This window comes from Akanthomyces muscarius, chromosome 3, assembly GCF_028009165.1.
Source record: "Akanthomyces muscarius strain Ve6 chromosome 3, whole genome shotgun sequence".
Lineage (NCBI taxonomy): Eukaryota > Fungi > Ascomycota > Sordariomycetes > Hypocreales > Cordycipitaceae > Akanthomyces > Akanthomyces muscarius.
In genome coordinates this window covers 1,567,759-1,589,797 of record NC_079243.1, presented here as the reverse complement: position 1 = coordinate 1,589,797, position 22,039 = coordinate 1,567,759, and the positions used below count along the sequence as shown (strand labels likewise).

The 22,039-nt window shown below is 53.7% G+C and overlaps 10 protein-coding genes across 11 annotated transcripts; 3 read left to right on the top strand and 7 right to left on the bottom strand.

The window, feature by feature from the left end:
- Positions 1–280: 280 nt before the first annotated feature.
- On the top strand, positions 281–2,733 carry LMH87_001834 (uncharacterized protein; the record flags this gene model as incomplete). Its single annotated transcript, XM_056193178.1, has 3 exons — positions 281–1,040; positions 1,088–1,181; positions 1,227–2,733. 3 exons carry the CDS (start codon positions 281–283, stop codon positions 2,731–2,733), a joined length of 2,361 nt encoding a protein of 786 aa, XP_056050242.1.
- A 24-nt stretch (positions 2,734–2,757) lies between these two features.
- On the bottom strand, positions 2,758–3,674 carry LMH87_001833 (uncharacterized protein; the record flags this gene model as incomplete). 2 transcript variants are annotated; one of them, XM_056193177.1, is made up of 3 exons in its annotated part: positions 2,758–2,790; positions 2,845–3,542; positions 3,596–3,674. In XM_056193177.1, the coding sequence occupies 3 exons, from the start codon at positions 3,672–3,674 to the stop codon at positions 2,758–2,760; spliced, it is 810 nt and encodes a 269-aa protein (XP_056050241.1). The 2 variants fall into 2 exon arrangements, with proteins under 2 accessions (XP_056050241.1, XP_056050240.1); XM_056193176.1 differs by lacking the exon at positions 2,758–2,790 and having other exon boundaries at positions 2,833–3,542.
- Positions 3,675–4,380: 706 nt separating this feature from the next.
- On the top strand, positions 4,381–5,440 carry LMH87_001832 (uncharacterized protein; the record flags this gene model as incomplete). The annotated part of the gene is made up of 2 exons (XM_056193174.1): positions 4,381–4,651; positions 4,752–5,440. The coding sequence occupies 2 exons, from the start codon at positions 4,381–4,383 to the stop codon at positions 5,438–5,440; spliced, it is 960 nt and encodes a 319-aa protein (XP_056050239.1).
- Positions 5,441–5,746: 306 nt separating this feature from the next.
- On the bottom strand, positions 5,747–7,042 carry LMH87_001831 (uncharacterized protein; the record flags this gene model as incomplete). Its single annotated transcript, XM_056193173.1, has 1 exon — positions 5,747–7,042. One exon carries the CDS (start codon positions 7,040–7,042, stop codon positions 5,747–5,749), a length of 1,296 nt encoding a protein of 431 aa, XP_056050238.1.
- A 660-nt stretch (positions 7,043–7,702) lies between these two features.
- Positions 7,703–8,173, bottom strand: LMH87_001830 (uncharacterized protein; the record flags this gene model as incomplete). The annotated part of the gene is made up of 3 exons (XM_056193172.1): positions 7,703–7,743; positions 7,833–7,912; positions 7,992–8,173. 3 exons carry the CDS (start codon positions 8,171–8,173, stop codon positions 7,703–7,705), a joined length of 303 nt encoding a protein of 100 aa, XP_056050237.1.
- A 655-nt stretch (positions 8,174–8,828) lies between these two features.
- LMH87_001829 (uncharacterized protein) lies at positions 8,829–11,183 on the bottom strand (the record flags this gene model as incomplete). Its single annotated transcript, XM_056193171.1, has 9 exons — positions 8,829–9,515; positions 9,578–9,648; positions 9,694–9,943; positions 9,995–10,182; positions 10,234–10,324; positions 10,372–10,501; positions 10,547–10,798; positions 10,852–10,900; positions 11,042–11,183. 9 exons carry the CDS (start codon positions 11,181–11,183, stop codon positions 8,829–8,831), a joined length of 1,860 nt encoding a protein of 619 aa, XP_056050236.1.
- A 2,232-nt stretch (positions 11,184–13,415) lies between these two features.
- Positions 13,416–14,617, top strand: LMH87_001828 (uncharacterized protein; the record flags this gene model as incomplete). Its single annotated transcript, XM_056193170.1, has 4 exons — positions 13,416–13,952; positions 14,030–14,085; positions 14,153–14,300; positions 14,369–14,617. 4 exons carry the CDS (start codon positions 13,416–13,418, stop codon positions 14,615–14,617), a joined length of 990 nt encoding a protein of 329 aa, XP_056050235.1.
- Positions 14,618–15,582: 965 nt separating this feature from the next.
- On the bottom strand, positions 15,583–16,405 carry LMH87_001827 (uncharacterized protein; the record flags this gene model as incomplete). Its single annotated transcript, XM_056193169.1, has 4 exons — positions 15,583–15,731; positions 15,875–15,967; positions 16,095–16,172; positions 16,378–16,405. 4 exons carry the CDS (start codon positions 16,403–16,405, stop codon positions 15,583–15,585), a joined length of 348 nt encoding a protein of 115 aa, XP_056050234.1.
- Positions 16,406–17,976: 1,571 nt separating this feature from the next.
- LMH87_001826 (uncharacterized protein) lies at positions 17,977–19,800 on the bottom strand (the record flags this gene model as incomplete). Its single annotated transcript, XM_056193168.1, has 3 exons — positions 17,977–18,164; positions 18,219–18,250; positions 18,422–19,800. The coding sequence occupies 3 exons, from the start codon at positions 19,798–19,800 to the stop codon at positions 17,977–17,979; spliced, it is 1,599 nt and encodes a 532-aa protein (XP_056050233.1).
- Positions 19,801–20,596: 796 nt separating this feature from the next.
- LMH87_001825 (uncharacterized protein) lies at positions 20,597–21,922 on the bottom strand (the record flags this gene model as incomplete). Its single annotated transcript, XM_056193167.1, has 4 exons — positions 20,597–20,677; positions 20,744–21,200; positions 21,267–21,505; positions 21,782–21,922. The coding sequence occupies 4 exons, from the start codon at positions 21,920–21,922 to the stop codon at positions 20,597–20,599; spliced, it is 918 nt and encodes a 305-aa protein (XP_056050232.1).
- Positions 21,923–22,039: the final 117 nt, after the last annotated feature.

Sequence of the window (22,039 nt, the reverse complement as noted above, 5' to 3'; positions counted from 1 at the left end):
CCGAGGAATCGCCGGGCAGTTGCACCAAACGCGTCCGCCTGCCCCACGACGCGGCTTCCGCCGCCCAATACCACAACCTAAGGTACCTGCACCGAACGAAATCTTCTTTGAGTTCTTGAGGCGACAAGTAAAAAGCAGGGATGCTTGACGTTGGGAAGTCTTTGATTTCCGCAGCTGCATGACTCGCCAAGGTGCTTAGAATGCATCTCTTTCAGAGCACACTCTCGACACGGGACACAGCAAGAAGGCAACATAGCTTGATATCCAAGAAACATTCACCATGGCTCGGTACCTGAATCCAGCCAAAATTGGCCTGCTGGCCCTCATGCAGCTCTATATCGAAGAAGCCATCCCCAGCGATGCCATAGTCCCGGTCTTGTCATTCATTACCTCGCACACTATGGGCCACGATGCCGCTGGCCCCCCAACTACGCAGGCTGGCCGATGGGCCAAGGCTGAAGGCATCGTCAGCCTCGTCATTACCATCAAGGATTTTGAGAAGCTGCTGGGAAGCTTCCCATTCGTCATGGGCATGCCAGGCCGCAAGTTGTGGGATCAGTTCCTCGCACGGCTATGGGACATTAATTCCCTAGATGCGCTCTGCGAATTCTTTGAGAACCTCGAGCTACTACTAGCAAAGACAAAAGAGGAGTTGCGCAGGCTTAGCGAGGCGGGTGTTCCCGACATGGAAGAGGGCATGCAAATTGCCCGCAACTCGCCTTTTGGAGCATTTATCCGCCGCGCCATGGTCGAGTACCAGCGACTGCGATTCCACGACTGTGCAGAGCTGTGGAAGGATTTTGTGCGGTACCGGCAGCCCACGGCGCACCACCAAAAACGAAAAAATCCAAATTTCGGGAAACTCAGCTTTGACAATGTCTTGTTGCTCGGTGCAGCTGAAGGCTGGAGCCCAGAGAGTGTTTCTGCCCTCACCTCAGTTACATACGACGACATGCTCACCGGCGATCGCCTCGGTACGGTGGCCGTCAGCACTGATGATGTTGAACTGCTTCTCGATTTTCAAATTGAGCAAATGCAAAGTAGGTTGCTCGCGCCATGCGGAGGTGGCAATGTTAACCACGTGCAGAATACGGCAATAGAGTACCTCTAGAGACGATCCATCAATTTCAGGATCTTCTTCAAGCCAGTTTCCTGGTTCCAAGCCTGACGCATTATCTAAGGTAAGCTTCTGCCGTGTAGATAAAGGCCATTGCTAATCTGGGCAGCTTTCTAAATGCATGGAGAGCGGGGGACTATCCTTCTGCCTTTGAACTTCTACACCGCTATTTCGATTATACCATGCAATATCGTGACCGTCTGTTTTATCAATATGCGTTGATGAACTTGGCGGTCTTGCAGGCAGACTTTGGCTGCCACCGCGATGCCGTCACCACCATGCTCGAAACGGTCACTACCGCGCGCGAGAACAGGGACATGACATGTCTCAACTTTGCATTAAACTGGCTATTTCACTTTGGTCGTGCACATCCCAAGCTAGTCCGCGAGCTCGAGTCTAACAGCCTTCTCGGGACAGGCAAAGAAAGCTTGGCGTATCTTCGCGTCAAGGCAAAGGAATCGGGCATGGGCGCGCTATGGAGTTCAGTACTACTCAGTGAAGCAAAGCTGGGCTTGATAAATGGAGAAAGTGTTGCCACCTCTGTCGAGTATCTCGTGCGCAGCTCGCATCTCATTGTCACGCGAAACATGAAAAACATGTTTGGCGCCCAGTTATCGCTTTACGCTGCGCTATGGAGTCGACTGGGGCTCACGCACCTGTCGACAGCTACCTGCGAGATATTCCTGTGTTGTCACAATCATCATTCCGTATTCGACGACGAACTCAAAATCATTTGTCGCCTTGGCTTGATCCAAGCTGAGCGCGGCAAATACGACGACGGTCTTAAGCAGCTAGAGGGCCTGGACAGCAATTCCCTCCGGTCGTGGAAGCCAAGTCAATACTGGCACAAATATAGAGGGATCATCAAACTCACCAAAGACCTGCACCACAACAACCTGGATGGCGCTCAGGAGCTTCTTGATCAGCTTTTGCAGTCAAAGGCCGATGACTTGGAACCAGACATGACCTTCATGATTGAGTCTTTACACATTGACTATCTAACAAGACGAGGAGATTTGCAAGCGGCCTTTGCTAAGGTCAGTGCGATGATTGCCATCATAAAAGACGAAAACAAAGACATTGCTATTCTTGTAAAACTGTTGCTCCTCAAGGTTGCTCTCCTCGATAAGTGCGGACGCACACTACGCGGGTTCTCGACGGCAATCCGCGCAACCAACCTCGCCTGGCGAGCGCGCTTGATTCCCCAGCTATGGGAGGCAACAGGTGCGCTCGCCAACATTCTCATCTCGTTGGAGGAATTCGAGGCCGCAATCGGTATGCTCGATGCAGCGCTCCCACGTTCACTCGAATGCGAGACACCGGCACTGACGGCTCGGCTATACTCATACCTGGCCGATGCCAACATGGGAATGGCGGGACGGGTGGAGGCCAAGTCAAGCAAGCGCGGCGAATACATGACGCGAGCGCTGGCAGCGGTGCAGCGCTCGTTTGACCACTGGTCGAGCGTCGAAGATATCAACCAGCAATGCGAGACCATGGCGAAGCGGGCGATGATTATGAAGCTCACGGGAGAAATGACGCTGGCGGCCGACTATGCAGCGGCATATGTCGCGCTTCGCAAGAACGCCGAGGCGCTGAGTCTGGGCTCGGCATGACGGAAATTAGTGCAATATACAGAATTAAATGGTTTCCTTGAGGACACGCGCCAGTGCCTAGTTATACTATGTTACAGTTTTTTTGTCTGCTTGCTCTCGCTACCACTTTACCTTTGTGCCCTTTTTGGTCTTCAGCCCCCCATTCTGCTCTACCTCGGCGTCGTCGACCTCGGGTGGCTGATTCGTCGCCCAGACTCGCTCAATGCAAAGCTCAAAGGGCCCCTCGACGCGGTCCGTCAGTCCCACGCCCACCGTCGCCACACGCTGCCGCAGAATCTCCGTCTGCGGTTCCACCACGAAGCCGTAGTTGGTGCGCACAAAGTCGTTCCACTTGATCAGGACCGTCTCCCACTGCCCGGGCCGCTTGGCGAAGAGACGGTGCTGGTGGAGGTCGGTCGGCTCGACGCCTTCGGTTTGCACGTTGACAAAGTACGAGCGGCCGTCGGACTTGATGCGCAGCGCGAGGTAGATGTAGGGGTCGATATCCCAGACAGACTTTCCAAAGAGCGTAGGCGTCTGATTGGGCGTGCGGAAGGCGGCATAGCCAGTGCGCTTGATCTTGAGCCGGTCGCTGGGCAGGGCGGTGGATATGGAGCCATGAAAGCGGGCGTATGATGATGGTGGTGACGAGGTGCTGGTAGAGGAGGCGGTTGTGGTGGGAGGTGAGTTTATGTGATCGAGGTGTGATTTGGAGGAGCCGCCGATAAGGTCGTCGGACATGAGGATGCAGTCGCGTACGCATTCGCTATCGTTGAATTCGTAGAGAGGGCGTGGACCGTTGGGCCCCTTCACGGCTTCGAGATTCCATGCTGCGGTCAGGTCAGTACATCGCTAGACAGAGTAGGCGCGCAGGACCGTGTACCTATGCTAGACCGACGCTTCAGTTCGTCGAGACTACGCGTCAAGAAGCTCTTGCCGAGCAGCGATTGTGTCACCCGCATCACTGGTGTGCGTGGTATGCAAAATGGACGGCAGAGGACGGTGTGGTCAGGGAAACACCTCCCGTAAGAGTGCGAACTGCACACAGATTGGTGCTAATTGGGTAACTGCGGTATTCTCGTGTACTGTTGTTGTAACTCGACGATTTTTCTCACTAGTCTGAGTCCTTGGGGGCTGAGACGGAAGTGCAAGCGCGAATGGTTGAAGCTTGGTATCCTGAGCTGTCGCAACTTTTCGATATTGGAAGGTTGGCTGCTGTACTGGAGCTGACCTGTGCGACCACCATTTCCAACCGCAAACACGTCCAATTAACCCATGTATTCTATAAAATTGGATGCACTGTGCAAATAACAGCACAATTACAATTTAGCTCAAACCAAGAATGTGTTTGGCGAGCAATGACACGCTTTCACGTCGTGCTTTGAGCTGTAGGGTAGCGGGCAGCTCCCGACTAATATCCGACACTGCGCCGCCCGACGATTGACGCTAAACCCAAACGGCCGGCCACCTGTGAAAAAAAAGGGCTCCATCTCGACAATAACGACTACAGAAGCAAAATATCGAGCTCCCCATTCGTCGTGTCTTCCCCCCAACCAGCGTGCTACAGTTGCCCGCCTCTTCCCCTTCACGCCGGGCCGAAACGACGTCAATACGCTCTGGCGTTGAACGAGGCCAAGAAACGACTGAACACTGGTGCTATCCACGACAATGCCTTCGAGAGCCATGGCGTCGCTGCGTCGGCCAGCGACGCAAGTTGCTGTCGCTGCCACGCAGAGGAGTAGCTCAATGGCCGTTCGCATGCCCTGGGCCGGTACCACACGTGGTTACGCCCAAATTTCGCGCGACAAGATCAACCGAGCCATGAGCCATCAGCAGAAGATGGGCGAGCGCAGCGCGACCAGGGAGCAGACCATGTCGCAGATGCAAAAGTCCGCGGCCATGGATGTTTTCAAGGACGGCGGCGGGCCATTGTTTCCCGGTACGATACCACCACAATACCTAAATCAATTCGCATTTTTTTTTAAAAAAAAAGAAAAAAAGAAAGAAAGAAAGAAGGAAAAGTCTAACCAGAGGAGTAGGCACGTTTGTCCCGGTCCCATTCTCCCAACGACCCAAGAACCCCCTCGACCTCCTCCGGTACCAGTGGTGGCGCGCCAAGAGCTACACGCAGTGCATCCTCTCGGTGCTCACGATCAAGCTCGGCTCGATGCCCAGCTGGACGAAGCGGCCGCTGTGGAAGGCGCACCGCGCCAAGATTGCGCCGACGGCGCGCGCCATGTACCGCGAGATGCTCGAGGCCTTTGCGGCAGGCGACAAGGCGACGATTGCGCGGCTGTGCATGCCGCGCTTCGCCAAGCAGCTGCACGCGGCGATTGACCGGCGCAGCGCCGCCGAGACGGTGCGCTTCGAGTACGTCAAGAACACGCGCACGCTCGTGTACCCGCGCATCGCCAGCCACCTGATCCACCCCATCAACCCGTACGACAAGACGGTGCTCACAGAGCAGGCCGTTGTCGCGCTGTCGTCGCAGCAGCAGCTGTCGCGGCACCGCAAGGCCGACGGCGAGGTGGTCCCCGGCAGCCTCCGTGTGCAGGACAAGATCGAGTACGTGGTGCTCGCGCGCGCGACCGACACCAAGACGTACCCGAGCACGCAGTGGCGCATATGGGGCACCACCGGCGGCACCACGGCGGAAAAGTACAAGCAGGAGCAGGCCGTCATCCTGAAGGAGACGGCGCACCGCGCGGGCTGGAAGGACAAGGTCTAGATGTGGAATGGAGGATGGGAGCTGATGAAGATATCGCATCTCAAAACAATGTATAACAAGGAGTGCGCATGTATATTCCGGAAAAAGCGATGGATTAATTTTGTACTATATATAAGACAGGTGGCATCACAAGTATGCCAACAAAAGCCATGCTTCTCCAAAGAAATTAAATAAGAATAGCCCGTCGGGCCAAAACCCTGCTATTTACAGCCGTATACCCGCATGTCTATCCAACTCCTGATTTTTCGGCGTACATGACTAAAGAGAAATAAAGGCACATGATTTTTACACCGTATGCAATTCGCTCTAGAAAAATTTGCCAGCGTCGGTCGAGATCGTCTCCTCGACAACCTCGCCGTCGCTGCTCAGAGGACGGACGTGATCCAGTGGCCTGTCCAGAGCGTCAAAGCGACCGCCCGTGATCCTGGCCTTGGCAAACTGGAAGCCCACGCGGCATGCCAGCGCGATGAAGCCCCAGATCAGACCGCCGACAGGCGCAGCGACGAAAGCGCCAAAGACGGACCAGTCCTGGGCGTACAGGCCCTCCTCGAGCAGGATGAGGCGGGCGCCGCGGTGCGCGTCGCCGTAGTAGCAGGCGCCAAAGATGAAGACGGTCAGGATGCCGCCGAGGGTGCCGACGACGAACTCGAAGCCGCGCCAGAACCAAAACTGCGGGACCAGGCCGAGGCAGAGCACGGGCACGGCGGCCGACGAGACGAGGTCGGAGATGAGGAAGATTTGCAGGACCGAGGGCGCCTTGAGCGCGAGGACGACGACGGGGACGATGACGAGAACGACAAAGACGCGGATGTACCAGATGTTGAGCCGGTTGCGGAAGAGATCGTTGGAGGCCGACGAGACCATGGCCGACTGCAGCGAGTCAAAGGCGGCGGTGCTCAGGCTGACGACCATGACGAGCACGATGCCGACGACCCAGCTGGGCAGCTGCTCGAGCAGCGCGAAGAAGGCGAGGGAGCCGGCCTGCGGCGGGTCGCCGGGCCAGGCGCCCGACCAGGCGGCGATGAGGCCCGTGCAGCCGACGAGGGTGAGGACGCAGAGGATGACGACCATGGCCATGGTGACGCCGACGCGGAGGTCCTTGTCCGTCTTGGAGGAGAAGGTGCGGAGCCAAAAGTTGGACAGGAAGAAGTCGTTGGTGAGGACGGCGACGGGCAGGATGTAGAGCAGCTGCCAGCCGAGGAGGTTGGCTTTGGTGAGGCCCGACGAGTCGATGAGCTCCGTCTTGATTTCCGTCTTGACGCCAATGGTGATGGTGGCGATGATGATGAGGCCGACGACCATGCCGCCCTGGATGACGTCGGTGAGGAAGGAAATCTTGAAGCCGCCGAGCGATGTGTAGATGGTCGTGACGACGCACTGCACGATGACGACGGGCAGGCCGTCGAGCCCCGTGAGCGTGCTGACGACCTGCCCGATGGCGGACAGCTCGGCGACCATGTAGAGGAAGAGGGTGACGAGCGTGAGGAAGCTGAGGAAGAGCATGCCGGCGGTGCCGTAGCGCTGGCGCGTCCACTCGGTGAGGACGAAGCCCTCGGGGCACTTGCGCCGGATGATGGGGCCGAGGTAGCCAAAGACGAGCATGGGGAGCGCCGACGCGAGCGCGTAGACGACGAGGCCCTGCACGCCGGCAATGGTGGCGAGCTCCGGGTAGGAGAAGAGGATGCCGGAGCCGAGGGCTGAGTGCGTTAGTTTGATCAAATGGGACGGGTAAGAGAGAGGGGAGCAGATTATTTTTCTGGAGCGGCAGCACGTTTCTCACGCAAGCATTAACTTGATCGAGTATCACGGTTTCATCTCAGCCTCGCTGTGGTAGCCACGAGCGACATCTCCCATTGCTCTATGACAAGGCATGGGTTGGATGTCGCTCGTGGCATATTCAGCTCAGCGCCCGTAGTGAGCCGCATCCTCTCTTCCCCGTAGAGGATGTTGTGTGTAGTTGAAAGCTGTAGACAACCCTGAGAGTGTGATGAGAGGGTGTTGATTGCACCCTCTGGGTTAGTAGCGTCGCCTCCAAACAGCAACAACAATCCTCAAACGGGTCGAGAGGACGAAGAAGATCATTTTAATTAGGGTACGAACCTGTTGCGTCGAAAAGTTTGCCAGCATTGACATGTTCCAGTCAATGATGTCGCATGCCGGATCGAGTTCACGAACTCGAGAGAGAGAAAAGTACTGGCTGGCAGGCGTTGCTGCTACCGCTCCGAAATGGACTCTATGCAGGAGCGAATGCTTTTGCGCCTTTTACTCACCAGAGGCGATAAAGTTCAGAGCGAGAGGAAAGGCTGTCGAGCGCGTGTCAGTATGTGACATCAAACAGAGAGGGCATATAAGCAGGCCGCGCTCTTGTTCAAGCGCAAAGGTAAAATCTGACCAGTCTGAGTGCCGTTGCTAGACAGGAAATCCGTCTTGGCCTGGTTTCGCAACTTCCAAGCAATACCGGTACCCATGACGCTGCGCACCGGGAAAAGATTAGCATTTCATCTCTGCAGAACAGTTGTGTGTTGATATCGGGGGCCAGGCCAGGACGTACAGGAAGACGCCATAGGTGAGGTAGATGATGGCGTTGGACGCCTGGAACGATGGCGTGCCCATTGTGATTGCGACGGAGCTGGGGAGAGTCCGGTGAGAGAGGCACGATCCTCTATTGCAAATGCGATGAGAGGAAGAAAACCAACCACTACTAGCAATGAGACGCGAAAAAGTTTTTGTCATTTCAATCATGGGATCCGTCACCGATGGGGGGGGGGGTTAGTATTTTTTTCAGCCCATTGAACCCCGCTTTTAACGGGCGTCTTGGCTCTGCACCGCGTCGCTTTAGCACGACTCGCGTGCTGAAGAATCCCCTGACGAGCGCTGTATTCCCGCACGCTAGCGAATCCGCTACACCACTGTTAATGGATCCCGCTCCAGCACGTTGCTGTAGCCTGTTAAGGCTTATCAGGAACCCACCGCGTTAAATGAGGCGAACAGCTGAAATGGAACCAGAGACAAAGGACCGGTGGAATGGAAAGAATTGTCTCTAGTTCGAACCTGGATAAGACTAATAAAAAAAAGAAGGATGATAAGAAATACTCCTGTTTTCCCTAACGTAGCCATGTTTTCTTCAGAATGCCGCCGTTCTTAGGCCTACCTACCCTGTGTACTGTGTGCCTCCAGCCTGTCTGTCTGTCTGTCGTCTCTCGCTCCCTCATTAACTTGGCTCCGATGACCTTTTCCCTGGCCTGTTTCTGTCCCCGACTCGTTGCGCAAATGGAGAATAAAAAGTATTAGACGCGATACGGGATGGTTCCCTTGAAACTTGAAATATAAATAAAACCGAACAAAAAAAATCCAACCAACGAACCAAATTCACCTTTTGACCGAGTGTTCATTTTTCCTCCTTGACGATGGGCTCAGCGAGAATCTGTGCCTCAGTTGGAGTTTCGGCCTGTGTAGGCGGTGCTGGCACCGGTGCGGGCATCTGCGGCGGCGCCATCATGTGCGTAGGGGATGCCATGGGATACATGTCATACATACCGGGGTAGTAAGGTCCTGGGCTGTAGCCTGGGTACATAACACCGGGAGTACCGTGAGGCGTCATCGGGCCATAGGCCGACATGGGAGGACCGTAGGGGAAAGGGGGAAAGGGCGCCATCCAGCCCATGGGAATGGAGGTATGCTGGTGCTGCATGGCCACGGGCGTCTCCATGTTGCCGTACGCAAAGCTGTTGCTGCCGCCTGCGCCGACCCCGTCGTGAGACTTTTTGGGCGTCGGGGTAAAGAGGTTGCTCTCGCCGGCGACGGTCTGGGCAGCCTCCTCGGCGGTCCTGGGCGTCTGATCCGGGTCCGCAGGCGCCGCGTTGTGCATGCTGACGGGCTTCTTGTGGTCGGCCGGCGGATCAAACATGGTGTGCAGCGGCGAGACGGGCTCCATGACGGGCGCGTGGCGACGACGGGGAAAGGTTGCGTGCGAGTAGTTGGCCGAGCGCATGGGAAGGCTGCGTCGGGGCGTCTCAAAGGTACGAGACTGCTTCCTGTCGACGCGGACGCGGAAGCCATTGATGTCCGAGTTGTTCTGTGCAAGGTGTGTTAGCTGCGTTTTTTGTCTGAGTGAAGGACATGTTGGCTGGTACTTACAAAGGCCTCAATGGCATCGTCCGCAGTGTCAGGACGAGAAAACTCGACAAACGCAAAACAAGTCATTTTGCCTACATGGTTAGCTGGGAAGCCATAATGGGTTGATGTCTGCCTACTTGGACTGCCTGGAACTGGCTTCTTGAAAAGAACGACAGCAATGACCTCTCCACAAGCGCTCACGAGATTTGTGAGAGTCTCCTCGGTCATGTTCATGGGGAGGTTGCCCATGTAGACGGATCGTCTGTCACGATCGTACTGATGAAGAAATTGTTCCTTGTTTGGGCTCACCTGGACGTTCGAGCGTGTGTTCGAAGTTGTCCTGGGATCGTACGGAATTACTTTGTATTTGCGATGTCCCCGAAAAGCCTGCGGCAAGTTAGCAACGGTTTGTTGGACTGAGATGAAAAGGAAACTCACCAGCGGCACGTCGCGTCTAGGATCGTACATTTTGTACCTGATGACAATGGTAGGGGGGAGACGCATAGAATGCTGAATTTCGGCATCGAGCTGGTCAGCCTCGGCAACTTCTCCCAGGGAGCTAAGGAGGGCAACAGCCTCGTCGGCGGTGACAAAGTCTCCAGAGTGCTTGTATACCATGAAAGTGGCTACCTCTTGTCAGCTCTCAAGTTTCAGAGTTTGCGACAGTTGACGCTTACTATGGGCCTTGGCCATTTCAGTGCGGCATTGCCGACCGAGGATGTAAGTATCTTTGCCGCCTTCCTTGGCTTTTCTTGCATGTTCGTCGCACTGCAGTTGTTAACACCAGCCGAGTGGATTCGCAGGCAATGGCTTACAGTAAATTGACAGAACGCAAAAGGCATCTGGCGTTGGTCGCGGCGGATCTTGACAAAGACTGGGCCATACTTTGAAAATGCGCGTGTGACTTCATACTCGAGAGTCTTGTCATCATACAATTGCGCAAGGCTGTCTTATTAGTGAGAGCTGATGCAAGGTAGCAGGAGGACCTACTTTGCAGCAAAGATGCAGGCTGTGGGGGGATATATTCCCTGGGCGTCGACAGAGGGGACGCCAGCCTCTTGAAGCTCTTCACTGTGCTCAGAGGTGCCGTCTGCTTCAGCAGCACCGGCTGCAGAGACGGATAGCACCGAGTCGTCGTCCTCAGCAAAGACGTCGTCATCGGTGTTTGCACCAACCTGGAACGAGTCGGCGCTGCCAGGACGGGATCTCGCAGCCTCGGAAGCCGACTTCTTGGCAAACAACCTGCAGCAATATCAGTGCTGTTGGGAAATTGAGAAGGGGCTTGTGGTACATACAGCTTGCCGGCAGGAGATGGAGTCAAACTTCCGCATGTCAGACGAGCACCTGTAAGAGTGTTAGTTCGCCGTGTTTCAATGGCAAGTTTGAGCCGTGAACACAACGGGGACCGTGACGGGTAGAGAGAACGAGAGGGGTAAGAATGAACAGAAAGAAAAACTGAACAACTAGAAAACGATTGATACACACCATTCGAAGAGTCCTCACCTCCGGTGCGGTCCTCTTCGTCCGAGGAAGAAATGTCGAGCAGGGGCTCACAGGAGACGGACTTGCGGATGGTTCGCTCACCATCGCGCTGGAGGTGATTTCTGTAACGGGAGAAGGACTTCATGGCGAAATTCTGTCGTAGTTCCAAGGCTGTTAACGGCCTCATCTAGAAGAATGCGGTTGGGCGAGGAGCGTCGGGCGTTGAGCAAACGGCGCACGAGAAGCATCGCCAGCACGGGAGGGATCGCGCCGATTTTGCAACGGAAAAAGCACAAACCTCAAGCGTAATTGGAAATGATCCAAAATCAAGAGCAGACGATGTGGCTATACAATTGCCGGAGAATCTCCAAAGAATGTTTGCGTTGTTTGCAAGTTGCAGGTGTGAGGCTGCGGTGGCGGAAGACGATACGGAAAGGTGCAGCAGATAGGTAAGACAAGAAGGAAAAGAGGGGTATGAGAGTATGAGAGTCTGAAGAAGATATATCGAGTGCTTCCTGAGTGCAAATAGAACCAAGAGCAGATTTAGTTGCAAATTTGGGTGGTGAGCAATGAAGATGCACGAGTCGAGTTGTGTTGTTGGGAGGAAGAAGAAGACGAAGAGGAAGAAGAGTGAATTAGGCACCAAAGCTTGAAGGCAACGCTTCAACTAGCCGCTGCCTGCCAGAGTACCTAACAGCAACTATATAAGCTAAATACAGAATAACAGTCGGCCCTTTTCTGCAAAACGCCCGTCGCCTGGCAGTCATCGTGAGAGTGGCAGCCAAGGTGAGTGGCGGGCCGGAACTCCAACTGCGGTGGGGGAAAATGATAGCGTGACGCGCATATTTTTGGCATATAATGCTGGGGAGGCCTGGCAATTACAACATGTTTAATCTTACGTGCATGAGAGTTGCAGCAAAAACGTGTTTCTGTTTGGCGACCATGGGTGCTGCGTGCGGGGACCGGGGTGTTGGTGCTGCAGTTGAGCGCTTGGGGTCGGCGAACTCGCAGATGGAAGCTTTTTGTATACCTAATGATGAAACATTTCACAGCGATGGAATTTCGAAAATTTGATCTTGGCTGTATCATGGTAAGACATGTGGTGGACAGAGAACCGGTGTAACATGTTGGCGGCCGTACTGGTCGACCTGTCAGCCTTCGGGGATGGAATTCTTGCTCCGAGCAGAGAATACGTTGGGGCGAGAGCCGAGAGCTGCAAGGCACAGACCGAACTAAATTCCGCGAAACGCGGAATGGAGATGTCATGACGGCCCGAATCAGGCCATGACTGAACGCAGCCAAGCTCTGCCAGCTGGCAAACGACTGGCGGTGGAAGCAAACAAACAGCGGTGGCGAAAAGACAAAAACGGCACAGGCACGGAGAGGTTCGGTATACATAAATACAACAAACAAGGAAAAAGAAAAGGAAACGTTGAGCAAAACAATGATTTGGTGGCAAGGGAACAAGAATATGAAAAGGCACGGCGGGTGGCTTATACGAGCCGCGACAAAGAACGTGGCAGGCACCCGATCAAGCGCACTGTGCCGTGCCGGCAGGGTCGCCTTAGAAATTAAATGACTATATTATTACGAGTAAAAGAAACACAAAATTCAAGTACAGAAAGCAATGACATATCACCTTCTGAGGCACGGATTGGCTTACTTGGCGACCTGCTGTGTTTTCCTCGCACCAACCACATCTACACCGCAGTCCGAGTCCTCCCTCTGCAGCCTCGCGGAAGCGTCCCCGCCACACCACCACCACACCATCACTGAGCTGCCGGGCGCACAACTCCAGGAATAGCAAACGTTCCAATTTGACGAAGGCACATGCTCGTCAGACATTTTCATCCCCGATCCAGCTCCTAGCAGCCATCATTTCTTCACCATCTCACACCTTGCCAATCTCCGTGTCGCTGGCCCCGTGCCGTATCTAGGTCGCCGCATATCCAGAGCCACTCTGCAGCCTCGCTGGTTCGCCAGATCGCTCACGGCCAGCCTTATTCCAAAGGTAATTAGCGGCTCAGCTTTCGGCCACCAATTTGGCGCTATTCCTTTTGCCAATGCAGCGCTAGGGAAATAGCACTGGGCGGTAGCAGATAATAGATGGTCCCAGCTTCTCAATCAATCCCATCCATTTTATTCTTATTTTCTAATTACGCCATTTGCACCGCAGCCACCCCCCCGGTCATCAGTGTCCGCCCAATTCCCTCAATGCTGTCGAGATAGCAACACAGCCTACCTCTCTCCCTTCTTCCTTCGCTATTCCAAGCGCACACGAGAGCGAAAATTCAACCGTAGCCAGCTGGGGAACTTTGCGCGCTCCAGGTCTCTCTTGTGTCTCTTCTCCAGCGCGTGTGCGCCGGACTACCTTGCCATGGTCGCTGGCGGGCGGCTCCCCGGAGCCTCGCCCAGCCCGTCGCCCTCTTTGGCATCGTCACCGCCGCCGACACCCTCGTCCACAACCTCGACCATTGCCGCGACCGATACCGACGCCGCGGGCGGCGGCGGTAGCACCACGCGGACCACCGCTGCGACGACAACGACGACGGGCCCCGGACCCGCACTCCGATCTCGACTCTTCACAACTCCCAAGAGCAGTCGAGCCGCCACGAGCAAGCAGCAACGCGATCGCACCGCCGCCTCAGACGACCGAGCGCCCGTCCACCCGTCCATACTACAGCCGCGCGTCGCCGTCGTCCTCAACGTGCCCGCGATATGGCACCCCTGGCTCTTTGCCCTGCGGCTGCTGTCCTGCCTGCCCGCCGCGTGGTGGGGGCTGCCCTCGGCGCTGCACCTGCTGCTGCGCTTCCTCCCGGGCCCCGAGCACAATGCCTTTTCCTCCTCGCTGCATCGCGGTGACGGGTGGTCTGAGCCGTACGCCTTGACGGAGACGGCCCTGGCTACGATATGGGTATGCATGCCTCAGCACTCCGTCTTTCACATGTCAGGAACCAAGCTTGCTAATGCTCTGTATGTGTGTGTGAATAGTGCTTTGCATGCGGATACCTGTCTTTTTTCTTTACTGATTGCTTAATGTCTCGATGGTATGTTGCAGACTTGTGAACTGTTTGGCAGATTGAGACAGAAGACCGCTGATCCCCCGAATGCTAGGCTCATCAATTATACCCCGCAAGCCACCATTGTTCGACTCCTCACCATCGACGTAATAAACGCCTACCTCACCCTCGAGACCCTCTCCCTCTCTGGCGGGTTCCAGGACCCGCGTCTGCTGCTCCCTGGCTGGATCGGGATCGCAACGGTACGTCTGCTTTTTCACCATCTTGACATCCATCGCATGCTCAAAAGGCTGACACGTGCCCCCCTTAGACACTCACAGTGTGCTACCACATCAGCCACCAACGAATAAACATTCGCAAAGAGACATCCACTTCGGTCAATGTCTTTTCCATCGCCAGCTACATGAGCATGGTCGCCCTCCTCGCCCACATGCTGGCCTTTCAGCCCGACTACCCCACCATGCCGGTCGTGGTCCACGGCAGTCGCCTCTGGAACGATGCGCTGCACTACTTTGCGCAGATCAAAGGGACGATTGAGCGAGAAAGGGCCGAGTTGTAAAAAGAGAGAAACATAACGGTTTTGCTTATTGGTTATTTCAAAAAATTCAAAATTGGCGCTGTTTTTTCTCGTCTATTTCCCTTATACCCCATAGATTGCTGTCTATTTTCCCTGACGCAGTTATATCGTGGTGTGGTCGGTTTGCGACTAATGCCTGCCAGCAGCGGTGTTCAATTTGAGAGATCAAAAAGATCTCATGCCAGAGAAAAACTCAGTATCCGTACCAGTATTTCTCAACACATGTCTGTGATGCCCGTAGTTGCACTGTGTTACCCCACGACGCGGTATCAGGAGGCGGTTCCCCGACGGAAATACGCTCCAAGGACCCGGCCAATGACGACGCCAGGTTATGTGCCTGCATTAACATCTCTCCCCACCAGAGGATATCTAGTCACAGCCATTCCATTGCATTACAATGCACGCATATTGGGGGGTATCATATTCGTATTGCCCTAGACTACGGCTGGGCTTGCCTGACTGCTAGGAAAGCGAGCGACCGACAAGCCAAAAGAAACATCCTGGCCCGTAGCATATCGGGTCGTCGCGCCGGAATGCTAAGCTAAAGCATGCTTTGTCCTCTCTTCCAACCTTACCCATGTTTAGAAAAAATGAAACAGAGACGCTGCCTCGCTGCGACGAAGCGTGCAGGCCAATACCATGTGTTGGTAGCCCCCGAGTTTGTTGGAATAAATAATACGACTGCATCTCCTCATTCTTCTCGCGCACTGGTGGATTGGTCCGTCGTCCCTAGAGGTGCTAGTGGGAAGTCAGTTTTCCCAAGCCCCAGCCAGACTGCTGCGAGAGGGTGCATGCAGTACTTGCCATGGCCGAAAGGCTATGCTTCTAGCCGGGGGGGAAACTAATCCCCAAACACGCCCTGTAGGTGCGGCCCGCATGTGAATTGCTGCAGAGACTGGTGTTCCGCAGCGCATGTTGCCGGCAGGGCGACGGAGCCGTGGGCCAGCTTAGAAACCGTGGACTTTGATAGTCTTGGGGTCTAGCTCGAGGCCCTCCTTCTTGTCGACGAGAAATTCCTGGACATCTTTGCGCTGATCGCCCTGGAGCTGGATCACCTCTCCCATCTCAGAGTCGGTGACGATGGTGCCATTGCAAGCTGTTGTTACACCCATGTTAGCGTTCGTCCTGAGAAAACGTCGTTTCCGGATAGTTGTGCGACGGTTGAAAGCAGCTGACACTTTCGTGAACCTGTCGAGCCGTCAAGTGGAGATGAAGTCTGTGGCACGCAGGGAGACGTACCGAACTTCTTCTTGATGACCTTCAGAATTTTCTTCTGGTCAAATTTCTTTGGGAGACCCTGAACAGTGGTCAGAGTCTTGCGACCATTACGCTCTGCGTCATCGTGTTAGCATAAGAGTCATGGTGGTGGCGAAACCCAACCGCACTGGCACCCGCGGACGCGACCGTGGGTCAATCGAGTTTGCGCGGGGCCTCGCGACGAGCGGGATTAAATACGTACGCTGAATGCGTATATGGATGTAGTTCTGAGTCTGTTTGCTGACTTCTCCGGTGTCCTCGTCGGCTTCGGCGAAGGGGTCTGAGAGGCAGTCTTGGTAAGCAGAGATGTCCCAAGTTATGTGGCAGTTTGATCAAGGCGGCCGAGGTGGGCTGGTGGCCGGACGCGGGGTTGTGTCTTGGAGGGTTGCACAGGCGGCATCTGCTGGGAGAACCGCCAGAGAAGACAAGCAGAGGGTAAATGAGGGGGGAAGGCCGTCTTAATATTCTGGATGCTTGCGACGTACCGAATGTCTTGAGATTTTCGATGGACATAAACTCGGAGGTGCCTGGTAAACTTGGGAAATGGGTTTTGCGGTGGGGGAGGGGAGTGAGCGACCGACGGCTTTCGAAAGCGGCCTCGCTGGGGAACTGGTGTTTTTGAGGGTGAGGAGTTTTGCTGTTGATGCGAGAGCTGGGCTGCGGTAGCGCGAGAAAAGAGCTGGAGTCTTTTCTGTTCGTTGGCTTGCTGGTGGTTTGGGTGAAGTGCAGGAGGCAAAATGGTGTGTGCGCCTGGCGGTCCGTATTTATTTAATCGATCGGAAGAGAAGGAGGGAGTAGTGCTGGTAGACTTTGCTAGAGCAGAAGCACAAGCCACAAGATGCCGCAGCAGGACAAGCAGGCGGCAGGCCCGCAAGCAAGCAGGCAGGCAGGTTACAGCGGGCCGCAAGTGCTAGAAAAACATCAGAGGCCCCGGGTCAGGCCTGCAGTTTGCGCATTGGGGCGGGCAGTGAGTGGCTCAGCTGTGGCTAGTGGCGGGGCAAAGGCGGGACCGTTGTGCAAATTTCTATTCTTCCGGTGCGAAGCCCTGTAAAAGCGCTCTGTACCTTGGTAATTAGCGCCGGGGCTCCCCTGCGCGATCGGCATGGACCGCTGTGCCTCTGCAATCAGCGCTGTAACAACTGTGAAAACCAGTGCGGACGAGGTGCCTTGTGTTTCCAGACAGGCCTTACCCGCGGTTTCATGTACAAACATTTGCGGACCGCATTTCACAGAGAAGATATGATTATGTTTGACGGGCCCTGACAGGTGTCAAACGAATAAACGGGCCATGGTGAATTGTTCCGTGTTAGACAGGTGTCTCGGGCTCCCCGCCTGTACAAGAGGGAATGTGTAAGGTAGTTGTGCAAGCCTTTCTGCCTAAATTCCAAGGCAGAAAATGCATCACCTGCTGTCAAGCACGGGGCGACAAGCCATGCTTTAAGGCTGGCATTCACAGCCAACTGCTCCTTCGTCGCGACAGCAGAGCCAAACTACCCACCTCCGGCTTCCATACTACCCTATTTCTAGTACGGATGATTACGGAGGCGGAGCATCGCGGCCTACAGCCCCTGAACGGAAACTATGCAAACAAACAGACAGAGGCAAGCGCCAAAAGTCAGTAAGCATCACGGAAACACCAAAGAGTACATTTAGAGATGCCAGTGAAAGGCAGGCAGAGGCGGCAAAATACATGGCATGGATGGCCGATCAGTAAGTTACATATTAGATACGAACCAATGCTGCAGGCAGATCGCCGCAGGTTTTATTATTACACTAGATAAATCATAAGGAAAAGCTCCTCTCATTAAAAATTCTATACATCCTCCCGCGGTAACGAGAACTGCCACATAATTCTAAATTGGCAGTGCTATCCGAATTGTTCTATGAGCACATCTCGGGGACATCATCATGCCTATTGTGATGCATCCATTGCTAGGCTGCGTAAGGCAGGCGACAGATGACGAGAAGGTAGTTAATCCTGTCCAACGGTCCTCTCCTGATCCCTTTCAACACTTCGGATGCATCTTCCAGCGTCGGTTGTCGTCAGGTGATATATTGTCCTAACAAGTGAGCACTACCCTAAACTACAGCAGCGTAAATATCTCGCTCGCAGGATCCCCTTTCAGAAACTCCCCATACATAATACCATGCATATATGTTTCCCCAACAAGAGTGTAGGCGCCATCTCTCTGGGGTCGCACAATGTACGGCGTCCGGCCGCCGTAGAAGACACAAACCACGTCGCCAACTGCCACGTGACTCGGACACAACCCTATGAAGCCAGTCAGGGTCATAAACGGCCGACGCGAGTGTAGTCGGTGCAGACCTTGACCATACCAACTCTCATTAACACCCTCACTGTTCTGGGTTCTTACTTCGCCGTTCTATCCATCCTCACAAGTCTCGACAGAGTTAAAACTTCTGAAGCCTTCAATAAACTCATTGAGATATTCGACAAGGTCCCCGTCGACGCTCATATCGTGAAAGTATACGCCATCTGCAACAGCGATTCTGATTGCGTCAACTAACTCCTCGTTTAAGCGAGCTCGGGGTGACTTTTTACATAGCTGCAGGATGTCGGGTACAAACGCTGCTGCTGCTGTTCGATCCAAAGGTTGTGACCAGTTTGGGTCCCAAGTATTACTATACTCTCTGACAGTATCGATTGATACTCCACATAGTGTTACTTGCCCGGGCTGTGGGTGAAAGACGTTTTGTTTTGACATTGTGTCTCCCGAGGCGCTGAATTTGCTGAACCAAGGCGCTTGGATAGAAGGGTTGCGAACTTCCATGCTCCAATCTGCAACCCAGGACGGCAAGGACGTCAGCCGTTTGGGGAATTGACAATATGATAACACGTCGATATGCCCCTGCTTCAGAAATGAGATTGTTGTCTCATGGTAGACTTGCTCTAGGGTCTTGCAGTAGCCCACGAAATTCTCGTCAAATTCTCTGTGGCCAGATGCAAGTTGCAGGAGCGCGAAGACACGATCTCGCGGATCAGAAGCAATCGGCCAGTTGTAATCCAATTCCAAAACAAGGCTAGTGACTAGGACTCTGAAGAAGTGGTCTCCCTCGTTTCTGGTGGTGCCGGGTTGGGGGCGAAATCGCTGACGCCTTGTAATAACGTTATCCACAAAACTCCGCTCCGGTGGGTAGAATATCTCGGTTATCTTGTTAACAACGGTTTTGCGCATGGCACGTTGTTCTTGAAGTTCCTCTAGGAACTCGGGCGCCATGAAAGCTGCATCAATGCTGTCCACACCCATAGTCGAGTCTCCGCAGACAATGCGAACGTCGGGGCAAACAGCAAATTCCTGCATTATCCATAGGCGTTTCCAATAGGGTCTCTGGCAGAAAAGTCTGAATGCCTCTTTCATGGAAGAACAGTTAACCTCATCGACCAATTTTGCGAGCTTTTTCCACTGCCGCTTTAGTATTGCAATTCCCATCTGCTCCAGGAACTCGAAAAGAAAGCCACTATCGCGAAAAGGCATGCCAATCCAGGCAACAACTGTGTTTGCTTCACCATAAATATGATGCATTTGCTGGACTTGGTGTCCTTTTTCCTCATTGTCGGCTTGGTTGATGCACACCTGATCCACCCATGCGTAGACCTTCTTTTGGCTGTGACGGAGTTGCCGGAGAGCCTTCTCGACTGTTTCAGCGACTTGGCAAGCGGTACCGTTGATTGTGACCTGGAGGGTGGTATCATGATGCTGCCAGGCGTGGGACAGAGCATGATACGGAGGGCAGCTGCCACGGCTGTAGGTGTTGAGCTCACAGAGCACCGTTTCCGTCTCTCTAGTGGTGGCTGAGAGATTGGACTGCGCGTGAGGGTAAAGCTTGATGAGACGAATCTGGTCCTGGCCGAGAGCGAGGCCATAATAATCTATTCGACATTCCATTTTGTGTATTTCGGTTTCGTCAGATGGCGAATTCCCCTATTGCAGATTACTTTGGATGTTGGGAACTTTGACATGGCATCAAGAGAGCCTCATCTGCCAGGCTGGGGGCTGTGCAACCTGTCAGCATCTGTTCTGCTGGTGGCCAACGATGGCATACACAGCCCCACGAATAAGGCATATTCGTGAGGCTGACGGGACAAAATTTTACTCTAATCCTAAGCCACGCTAGAGACAGACATTTCGGGTTTTGCGGTGTCTGTACTAGAGAACAACTTTTTTTGATCCAATTCTATAAGGTCAGTATCATCCAGCATGAAACTGTTGGCATAAGTGACCAGTATGTCTGCATATATTGTTTTATGACTATCCGGGGGAGTTGCGTGAGCAAAGGTATCTCGAAGAAATCTGACTGCCCACCAGATCCGTAGTAGTAGTCAGAAGCATCCCAGCCGCGCCTCTTTAGCTGCTGGTAGCCTGTAAAGGGGGTTTGCTCGTCAGAATCGCCCCTCTGCTGTCACTTGCGTTAGCAGTCTAACACCGTCCCTGTGCCAATTACACGATAGCATAAATATAATAATATAAAGTCATTGATTCTAGTCCTCAACTGTAACAGTATCCTATCATAAAACAAAAACAATCTTAGTGCAACAGGCAAGAATCTGAACGCACAATTGAGGAGCTATAAATGTCTATAACTAGCGTACACCAAAGCAGGCCTGGTTTTATATCCCAGAGGGAATCATGCGGATCCGACCCCGTGAGGATATTAGCCCAAAATGGCGACAAGCTGAAGCCACTATCCCACGCGACATTCAGGCTTGCAAATAACACAGCCGTCGGCTTGCTCTTCAGTGCAGCCGAGTTGGCGGCTGCAGGCCTTGTTTTCGTAATGTGGTTAGTATATCCATACAGCCATGTGAGCCACGGACCGGACTGAACTTACTGGGAAGGGAGGACAATCCTGCCCGGTTGGGCTAGTGGGTTGCTGTTGCTCCCCCTGAGGAGGTCCAAAAATCTCGCCGTTGGGTCCGATGCAAACCGTCCCCTGAGGACCAGGAAATGCCTTTCCTTGATCACATCCATCGTCATCGTCATGAGGAAACTGGACTCCTGCGCGACCCTCACGGTTTTCGTTAATAAAAGGGATGTACGAGGCAACCCTAGTGTACCGACCACCGATGGCAGTGGCGCATTGGAAACCATTTGACACGATACCGATTAACTTTCCCGTTTCCTGCTCGAAGAGAGGACCGCCGCTATCACTCGAGCATGAATCCTTGCCTTCTTCGCCGGCGCATACTATTGTTTCCAGATCCTTGGCGCAGTTCTCGCGACCAATGATGGGAACAACAACGTGTCTAAGAGTCTCAGGGATACGACCGCCGAAGTTTAGATCCCCCCTGCCCGTGTCAATTAGCGTCTTTGCGACTATATCCTATAGTTATGGACTGCATAATAAGACTTACCAGCCTGCGACCGTCGCCTTCGAATCAGCTTCGGGGTCAGAACCGCTCTCTGGTAGCGACGCATAACGAATCGTGTCGCCGTTCTCCTCGATTGGGGTTGACAATTTCAAGATAGCAATATCATTAAGAATCACCGCGTATTGAGTACCCAAACCTTCTGGAATAGTCTTTTTGCCAGTGTAATCAGGGTGCACCGTAAGGTTCGCAGCTCGAGCAAGAATTCCGCCTGCATCTCTGCTCTAAATAATAATTAGCTTGTGTTTTATCAACATTTTATTATGCATCAAATGTTTTCGTCGCCTCGGTAGCTGAGAGGAGAAAGCTGATGAGTAAAAGGGGAGGGTATTTACCAGTGAACCTGCTCTCACGTCGAAGGCCAATCCTTTACACTCTTCAGGGTCTGCACGGCACCTTACAGCAGACGGCAAGTCAAAGCAATGAGCAGCAGTAAGGACCGTAGTGCTGTCTAGCAAAGCGCCTCCACAGAAACTGCGGTTGTAACGACTTGTACGAACCATTGGGTAAACCCTAACAATAGATGGAAATTGGCCTTCTTCCGCGTCTTCTCCGCCCACAATTCTCCTGTCAATGGCTGTTCCTGTAACCAGAGTGGCAGAAAACGCGACGGCCAGCGCAGTAGTAATTTTTTGAACCATTGTAAAGAGGCGTCGTAGATAAAATTCGAAGGGTAAGGGTAGTATGATAGAATGATAGAAGACAGCGTAGACTAGTATTTATTTGTCGATGCAATTATAACAAAATCGTTTAGATGG